The 9995-nt window shown below is 28.9% G+C and overlaps 3 protein-coding genes across 3 annotated transcripts; 2 read left to right on the forward strand and 1 right to left on the reverse strand.

Moving 5' to 3' along the window:
• Positions 1-3321: 3321 nt before the first annotated feature.
• On the reverse strand, positions 3322-4155 carry OCT59_014713 (uncharacterized protein; the record flags this gene model as incomplete). Its single annotated transcript, XM_066150194.1, has 5 exons — positions 3322-3372; positions 3700-3793; positions 3854-3862; positions 3946-3965; positions 4039-4155. The coding sequence occupies 5 exons, from the start codon at positions 4153-4155 to the stop codon at positions 3322-3324; spliced, it is 291 nt and encodes a 96-aa protein (XP_066002385.1).
• Positions 3802-4104, forward strand: OCT59_014714 (uncharacterized protein; the record flags this gene model as incomplete). Its single annotated transcript, XM_066150196.1, has 1 exon — positions 3802-4104. One exon carries the CDS (start codon positions 3802-3804, stop codon positions 4102-4104), a length of 303 nt encoding a protein of 100 aa, XP_066002386.1.
• Positions 4156-9404: 5249 nt separating the features above from the next.
• Positions 9405-9686, forward strand: OCT59_014715 (uncharacterized protein; the record flags this gene model as incomplete). Its single annotated transcript, XM_066150197.1, has 1 exon — positions 9405-9686. One exon carries the CDS (start codon positions 9405-9407, stop codon positions 9684-9686), a length of 282 nt encoding a protein of 93 aa, XP_066002387.1.
• Positions 9687-9995: the final 309 nt, after the last annotated feature.

Below are 9995 nucleotides of genomic sequence, written 5' to 3' on the forward strand. Positions count from 1 at the left end.
TAATTTGCAACTCAATTAAATAATAGAAATTATTGTTTTTTATTTTACTTTTACTTTTATATTGTTTTTATTTCTTTATTCATTTTATAGTAGAAAAATAACAGAGAGAGAGTATACTGTATCTACTAACCAGAACATTTAAATAAATATTTTTAACAAGAAACTTTCAAGACAATGTGTTAATGGAATTTATACTTTGAATTACGTCTAAGGGTATGCGCACATCATCAAACCTGTAGTGTAAACCAAAATTAGGTAGTAAAGTAACTTCCAGCATTAAAATTAAAGACTCAAATTGATTGTGCGACATTTGTGTCATTTCAATCATCTGTTCGACACTAGGTTCAATAACGAGATAAGTCTTTCAAACTAATACTCAAAGAGTGCGAGAATTTCGCCTTCCGTAAATGATTTAATATGGTTTAACGGTTTAACATAAATATTTAAATAAAATTTTTCTAACATCGTAATTTAGCGAATTTTTAAAGTTCTGCAGTCTGCACAAATGATTGACTTAGTGTCGTGTAACGTGACTTTCGGATCTTACAAGCCAATGCAAATAACGGACATTTCGACATTTCTGCTATCCCTTAATTTTTCATAGAAAGGGTCATATTGCTTTTGCTAATGGTTAGTTTTAATTTCGATTATTCATTCTGTGATGAGGGTTACTCTCCAAAAAAGTTTTGATTAAAGGAATTTCGGCTACAACAAAAAAGGAATTTAGTAAAGAAAATAAATTTTATTCTTACCGATTTTAATGATATCAACATAAATAAAAAATATATATATACAAAGAAAGTAAAGTGGAAATTATTGCCGAAAAAACGGAGTTTTTTTTTATATTTATAGTGATTTTTTATAGTACTTCAACTTCAATAAAAGCGATTGTTTTTGTATGAGATATAAAATGATTAATACAATGAAATACTAGATATTGTATTGAATATATATGTATTTATACATATATAAAAAAAAATTTTTGAGGAAGTGGATGTTTCTAAGTCCGTCGGACTTTTTATTATTCTTTAAAGTCAATATTCAAACAATATTTATTAAAATGATTTACATATATGAATAATTTCATTTATGGAAGAAATACAATGGACAATAAGTTTTATTAAGGTTAAAAAAAAATTTGTCTTTAATAGATCAAGACTTTTGCCATCACATTAATTAAGGAATTTTTACGTGTTCCGTATGTAATCTTTGTAATTTTATATATTCGTTAAATTTTTAATTTCCTTCTTAAGTAATATTTACGCTGTGAAAACTCCGATGAATGAACAAATTTCTAGTAAAAAAACTCTGACATATGATCAAATCTCTAAAAATCTTTTATAGGATTTAAAGTGTAACTTTGCAGTTTCAACGTTTGAGAAACAAAGAAATATGTAAGTTTACGTTACATTACACGAACTGTTCTATCTATAATTTTTTTCAACAACCAGCCGATCCTGCGATCTATAAATTTTTTTTTCTTAAAATTTCGTTCTTTTATGGATTCGGCGCAAGTAGTTCCCATTCAGGAAATAATCATCATAAATTTTGGCTCAATATATCAATTTTTCCATGAACTCCTTTGCATGATTTCCAAATGTATTAATGCGTTCATGTGAAAAAAAAAAAAAATTTACACCATACTGAATTTGAAAATATAATAAACATTGTCATCTATCAAACTAAGTTTTTCTTTTTTAAGAGGACTAGAGATACCGTGTATAACATTTCTATTGAACAAACTTGAATAAATAAATATATACATTTAAAGGTTCTTTGTAATTTAAATCAGAATGAGCTCAATCTAGACTAGTAAAAGATTGATGGAATACTCCTTATTAAAATTTTTTTTTTCTTTGTTTAAAAAAACAAGTGTGTCATACAGAAGAAAACAATTTCATTAGTGTTATTTGTTTATAAAATTATTACGGTGCCATTACTGAATGAGATTTAGGCTAAATCGAATAATATTATGATCATTATCTTTTTTTTATAATTTAACCCTGTTTTTTTTTTTGAAAGAAAAAAGGAAATTTTTTATTTCAAAATCTTCCGTAACTTTTTTTTTTATAATATGTGATGACTATATTAAATAACCATTGTTTACATTATTCAAAAAAAAATTTTTAAAGTTTGTAAAGTTGAAATTTTTTTTTTTCGCGTTTAATGACTTGTTTCTTTTAGAAATATAATGAAGAAAATTTTGAAATTTCAGTGTGACCGTGTAACATATTTGTCGGATTATCATAAGGCCGAAACTTGCAGACATATTTTATTATATAATTATATAAATGATAACAATGTTTATATATATACCGTATGTATTTATATATATATTGCAGTCTTACTGATATAGTATTTTGGCTTTGATTTATTTAAACTTGTTTCATCAACTTATGAGTATCGGTAATAATTTATCATAAAATTTAAAATAAATATTTTTTTTTTTCGATGATAACAGTTAGTAACGAGAAGAAAATGGTTAAGTATATTATAAAATAATTACAATCGGAAATTATGATCTTATGTCTGTTGAAGATAAATGATGTTAATAAAACCAAATTTTTTACATTGTGTAACATACCGTAACACACTATTGAGCGGTCATCTAATTAAATAAAACTATATGTATATTAAACTGTAATTAACTAACTATAACCTTATAATAAATTTCTACTTCTAATACTTCTAATAACTTTAAACCCTTCCTACTATTTATGTTGCTTCCTACTATTTATGTTCCAAAAACATTCTAAATTGTTATCTCTTTCGTGTAACAGATCGTTTTTCAAAAAAAAAAAAATCTATTTCACGCCTCGAATAACAAAATAATACCTTTGGATATTGTGTTTTTCAAAATTTAAAATTTTATTCCATATCAAAATTATACAATTAATGTATATATTAATTAATAAATACATTCTATATAATTACATTCTACGTACATATTTTAAAAACGATGGACATTCATCGTACATGATTTTGTATATCTAAAAATAAAAATTATTGTTTAATTTAATACTAACAAATAATAAACAAGCTAGACGTTATATGGTTAAAAATGCCATATAATAATTTTATGTATAATGCAATTTTATAGGGGCGATGAATGGAATTATTTTTGATATAATAGGTTTTTTTGAGTCAACACCTAGGAGCAATGTGTTATTCTCTTATATGCAGTATCTCATAATCCCTCAAATATTCTAATATATGTATATACTATGTATCTAGGGCTTAGTTCATTACAGGAAAAATATCAAGAACCAATGTGTCTTGATTTCATTTAGTATTTGTCGTGTTTTTCCTTGTCTTCGCTGGTCATCCATCATTACGTAGTGGTGCAGCCATTAATTTTATATAAATAGGAAACTAATTTAAAATAATTCAATAAAATTAACAGTGCTGTTAATAGTTATTCGGCACTTCGTGCGGAATAAGTGATTTATCCGGTATCACGTGATTTGATCTTGTGATTTTAATGCCTGATACACGATTTTTTGCCTGATAAATAAATTTGACAATTTTTAATTGACTACGTGATACCGGATAATAATAATTATTATTATATTAATAATATATCTGATATACTTATTCGCGAAGTCGATTAAAAGCCGCTCGTCGATCGCAAAGAGGAACGACATCTACACTACGAACAAATGTTGAAAGAACACCAAAAAACCGTAAAACGTATCCTACCTGTATCCAACAACAGAAAGAGGCAGACGCAGTCCGAAAAGCCAGATACACAGAATACCGCGCGAAACGCGAAGCTAAGGAGAAGCGGAACGAGCTAAACAAATGGAAAAACTAGAACTTGCTATCGCCAATGAACAAGCACGACAAGAAGCACGAAAAGCTGCTGGTAAAGCGAAACCATTACCCGAGTTAGATGAGGAAACGTGTCTATTAATAGAAAATGGCAATGATGTTACAATGACTGACCTAACTATTAATTCAACGCCCTACATCACCAACATCCATCGCACAATCAGCGGTTTCTACTTCTACATCAATCAAAGATCATCTTCAATCAACACGCGCGACATCATCAACATCACACAAAACAATATCAACACCTTCCACTTTAACATCATCCAATAATATTACACCAGTACAAACTGATTTCACGAATCTTCTTGCTCCCACTAACATCAATTCCTTCACACACGTTAGCGATGTTTACGCCGCTATGCAATCCAGATACGAATTCTGTCTTAATATAAGAGACGCTAAATTCCTCGCACGTCAAGACGTTTTTCTGAAACGGTCTCCACCTACGAGTGAAGATGAAACATCCGACGACAATAAACGCCCGAAATCAAAGATCATCAGCGATACCGACACTTCTTCCTCAGGGTCTAAGAGAACAAGGAGTGCTTACAGTCTCCCATTTCCCCTCCATTATTAGTCCAAATTGATTAGACCACCTTTTATTAGGACAATACCATAGTTTTTTATTCAAAAGTATCATTCCGTCTATGACAGTATTCACAGACGGAATTTTTTGTTAAAAATGAAAGATCAATAGGGAGGAATAGTAATTATATTGTAATTTACCATGATTTTTGCTTCTCTTTGTTAATAATTGGTCATGCCTAAATAGTTCGAGGACGGAGCGATCTCATGCGTGGGATTAGGTGAAATGTTTAGCTTTATTACTTTAATTTAGAGTGATTACTACATGGTGTTGTAGCTTCGATTCTTTTGCCACGTTAAAAATAAAAATAAATATACTTATTCGCGATTATAAAAAAAACTCTTACCGCTTTCTGTCTTTTTTATTAAAAATCCGCAGCAAAACTTAAAAAAATTTTTTTCACAACCGAGGACTGACAGAAAGTACTCCTCCAACAACCTCGACCACCATGAAGGATGTGAGTACAAAAACGTGTAGTCTCATAAGGGCCTTCTCTCACCGAAGAGTTGGCTTCACCTTTTATCATCCTATACCACCCACGTTTGACCCTTGCATTGAAAAACAACTATTATTATACCACAAACAACAACAACAACTCAACTCGAAAAGAAAAATCTGTGAATCGCCAATTCCCTAAAAACATAGAAGTTTGGACAACTTCTGTCTTCATAAACACCTTCGATAGAACGACTTTCCGTTCGCTCGAACAAGCTTGGCTGCGCGCCTCGACATGACAACATTCCATTTACAGAAATCTACCACGATTACATTGAACCAATTACATCCCATGCTAACGTTACATAAATTTCCAATTTAGGAAAAAATTTATACGACGAAACGAACTTTACTCAAAACAACCACGTGATGAACAACATAGATGATCTACAAACTTTACGTCATCGGTTAGGCTTCCATGTGATTTTATATTAGTTTTACTTTTTAACCATATAGATGATATAAATTTTTTCTGCGTCCGGGTTTCATTTATAGAGGGTAAATATAAAATTATTTTTATTTCTTTTTTAGCCCATATTTTGGTTAGGGCGGTTGCATCCGCCATTTTCTTTTTTTTTGGTTCGATCAAAGTGGCGCTGCCACTATCGCGGTCTGGCTTACGGTTTTTTTTCGATTACTTTTCGATTCTAACATATATGTAGTTTCTATGTATTTGTACTGTAGCTTAGTTTACTTTTGGAAATAAAAATAAAATCAAAATTAAAATGATATACTTATACTCAAAACTAATTAATGAGAAGAAATTGTGAGGGTGCGATGACAGCTTTTGAAGGTTTACAAATTCGATTAACAGTCACAATTCACAAATATGTTGAGAAAAGAGAGCCTCAGCATGTTTGTTTTCCCAAGGGATTCGGGCAATATAAGGCTGAATTTACCGAACTCATTAATGAGTGTTTAGATATTGACATATTGTTCACAATTTGCTAGGACTGTTATGTAAATTTGATGCTTAGCAATTATTTGTGAATTCTACCGTTTCATTATTTATTTAAGTTTGCCTTAAATATTAAATTGATTAATTTTGAAAAGACTCGCTAATAGAACACTTAATATTCATATTACAAAAACATCACTAACCTCAGCGGAAAATTAATTAAAACAAACGAAAATATTTTGAATTAACTGAAAAAATAGTCTTTTTTTTATAGTTTATTGATATTACCAATTTTTTTTAGTAATATTAGTATAGATGTAGAATAGATGAATTTGATGAAGATGAGAGGGCGACAGATTTTTACATGAAATTAACTTTGGGAAATTGGAAAGTTTATTATAATAATAAATAAATTTTATTAAACTCGCGTGCAGCAGCTAAACTTCAATTCTTAGGTCATGTCAAGAAAAAGTTGATAAAATAGTAAATTTAGGAATATTGGAGAATTACGAGGAGTCTTAGGTTTATTCTCTTATTATCGACGCTTTATTAAGGATTTGCCCAAGTCGCTGATCCAGCGTTAAATCTAAAATTTGAAAAATTCCCTTAAATTATCATCGTTGATTATTAATTAACTAAAATTTGTAAAACCATGAGAAATGAGTAATTTCATTATTTTTGCGGAAAAGGATTTCTCATATGCATCCTATTTTTTAAATGGTCTCTGACCAACAATTTTTTTTGTTCAAAGTCTTTTTTATCTAAAATCATTTTTTTTTTTGAAAATCTTAGATTCCTATAGTGGATACCAATAAGATTTGTTTAGGTAACATACAGAGATTATTTGACTATAAAAAGAATGGAAATGAAGTTTTGGAAGCGGAAGCTCGACTACACTTATAAAAATTTTCTTTGCATGTAAATTCATTTTTATATACGATTTTGATAAATTTTTTTATTTATTTTGATACTTTTTTTAGTTAACCCTACGAACTTTTTTTATTCTACTTCTTTTATTTATTTTCATTGAGTTTTCTTAAAAAATGACAATCACTTTTACACTTTAAAATAGTTAATAAATTACTTTAAATATATTTTATACGTCTTTATTTTGAACGAACGAGTTCATTATCAGGCATTCGTACTATTTTTTGCCACGATATTAGATCGCTAAAATGTTTATTTTATAATAGCATCTATATTTTTTTATTAAAACCAATATTTCATAGAGATATCCGTCTGGAATTAGTAATATTGTAGGAATTAATGCTAATTTCAAAATCTGCAGTAACTCTTGCCAAATTTATAATTCCGGGCGGAATTAACAATATTTCCTAATATTGAAACTTGTGTACACCACGTGATACCGGATAAAAGTTTAGCTAGTTTAGCTACCGGGCAATGTTTGCTAGCTTTTTAATCTTGATTTATGATTCTAATAATGTCAAATAATAAAATAATACTCTTATGTAATATTTCTACACATAAATGACCTTGGCCTAAAGCAAGTATCAAGTGCGTTTTTTATTTACGGGACATTAGAAAGTAGATAATAACTCTGTGATTTTCGCAGTCATATGCAATGTGGTCGTAATTTGTAACCGATCAGCAGTAACTCTCTCGCCTTTTCCAGGTATAATACATACATTACATAAAATTCCATATTAGGAAGTATTTTTATTTCCGGTCGGAATTATAAATTTGGCCAGAATTACGTTACGATCACGTGTATATGACTGCGTATGAAAAAGAGTCGCAAACTAGCTGTAAAATCCCACACAATTAAACAATAAAATGTAAAATATATTTATTTGATAATTATTAATATGTAATTGTAATTTAAAACCGCACATTATTTATATATATTTGTGTGGGTTCATATCTGCGGATTTTTGGAGGTGCGACATATATTTAGCCAGTGATCTACATATATTTAAACCAAAAAAGAAAAGGCCTAGACCGGTCTATGTCAGGTGCGTCGATTGTTTCGCATTCCAAAAATCGTAATTTATATATAATATAGATTTAATTATACAGTATATATCAATTAAGACCCAAAATATATATTAAAAGCAGAGGCAACAAAAAAAAGTTTATTATTAGCTGTATGCATTTTTCAGGGCCGGAATTATGATAATTTCGGTCAGTATCCAAAAAAGGTAATAACTTTCCGCAAGGCATTATCTATAAAAGGAAAATTTTCATGGCTAATCTTATTTCAGATTCTAGTCAATTTGTTTGTTATTATTAAAGTTGTTACATTACATTATTTTATTTGTTTTTATCTTATCGGTTATTTAATATGATATATATGAAATGTTTTGTTCACCTAGCGTAGGATTTCAATTCGAAGATCAGACAAAAGAATTATTTATTTACGGATAAATGTGTATCCCGCCCCTCTGTATAATGCTTAAGTCTAACAAAATTTTAAAAAAGTACAGTATGCGTATTATTGCCTGCTTTGCAAGTTTACTTAAAGCATCAAAGATGGTTTTGAATGTCATTCTTGATTTATTTGACAAAATTTTTTTTTCAGTTTTTTCGTTTAATCACGAGACGTATTTAATTCTGGCCAGAATTAAATGATCGGCATATAAAAATTTTCTTTTTTGGGATAAAAAGCGAGATTTAAGCATCACACATGGGGGCTGGATATAGATTTACCCTTTATTTACTATTATTTATTAAAATTCCAATTTCGGATTTGTTTTCACATCACGTTTTGAATCGGCTATTATTCCGATAATTCTAAAATAGCATAACGGAATTACCATTTTTATTTATCATTATAGAATTACACAGCATGGAAATTTGAAGGACTTATCCGTTTACTCCGAATTTTATCAGGAAATACTATTCTAACATAATAAGCAAACCGAACTTTATGATCTCTTGAACTCTTTATTCCACGAAGTTTTTATTAGGAATAACTTGGGACGTTACTTGATTTTATGACTTTAGAGACTGAAACACATAATAAAATTTAGGTCTTTGTAAGTTAAAAGATTTGAGATTAGCTTGGAGTCACTAAAACTGATCTCTTTTGAACTTTTGTGAAACCTCGGTGTGTCGCGCGATGTTAATTTCTTACTACCAACCAAAATCATTGCTAATCGACCTATAAAATCGAACTTCTGTTATGCTTTCTAAAAAGAGTTAATTATATATATATTTTTTTACTGCTTTTACTGTTTCTCAAGTTCAAAGAATAAGAAACCAAAAAAATGATAGATGTATGAAAGAGAATATCATTTCCATTAAAATGGACAGTTTTTTACGTTCACTTCTTTTTACTTATTTCGCACCCGAATAAATTCTTTGTTTTACTAAAAGGGGAATTTTTCTTTTAAGTAAATCACCGGTTTCACTATTTTTATTTGCTTGGTTAAAGTATAAGCTATTGGGTAATTTATTTAACGCGTTACCGGCCAGTCGCGTATTATTTGTAGGAGTATTGTGTACGCTATGATGTAGCTGCCTTAATCACTTTAGTGGAAAATATATATATAATCCCCTACGTTTAACTCATACAAATGAAAAAATCTTTTCCATCCATCTTGTATTCATATAAAATTTTTAAATTTTACGATGAATCATTTAAATATTTCTCAAGATTCTTCAAATCAAACATTTTACACAACTAACGATTATGAAGAGTCATCTATTATGGATAATGCTTCAACTCAATCTCTTCCTATGACTAACTCATCGTCCTATCGTGTTCTACGAAACCGTCGAATTCAAAGAAGAATAAGACATGGAAGTACAATCAATAATATATATATGTTGAATCGCATTAGACAATTATCAAGACAGAACATGAACAACCAATTCGCAAACCAATTCTTTAATGGATCTAACTTCTTTTAAAGATGATTATATTCATAAAATAGCTCATTCTTAATTCAAATAATTCTTACCTTTGAATTAAATGGCAAAATTATTTTTCTGATTCTATTTTTTATTTTTTCTTTTTTCCGAAAGAAACAATTTATAGAGAGGTTTAAGTTCTGGAATAACTGATAGACAATTAAAAAAATTCACATTTATGAAAACTAATTTTGATTCTTAAAATTATTAATAAAAGATCTTTATCATTTTATATCCTTTCGGACCATCCAATTATTTACGCTGGGTTTGTTTTTCCTTGTTTTTTTTCCATAGTTTTGCTGTGATTTT

Source organism: Rhizophagus irregularis, chromosome 22, assembly GCF_026210795.1.
Source record: "Rhizophagus irregularis chromosome 22, complete sequence".
Taxonomy (NCBI): domain Eukaryota; kingdom Fungi; phylum Glomeromycota; class Glomeromycetes; order Glomerales; family Glomeraceae; genus Rhizophagus; species Rhizophagus irregularis.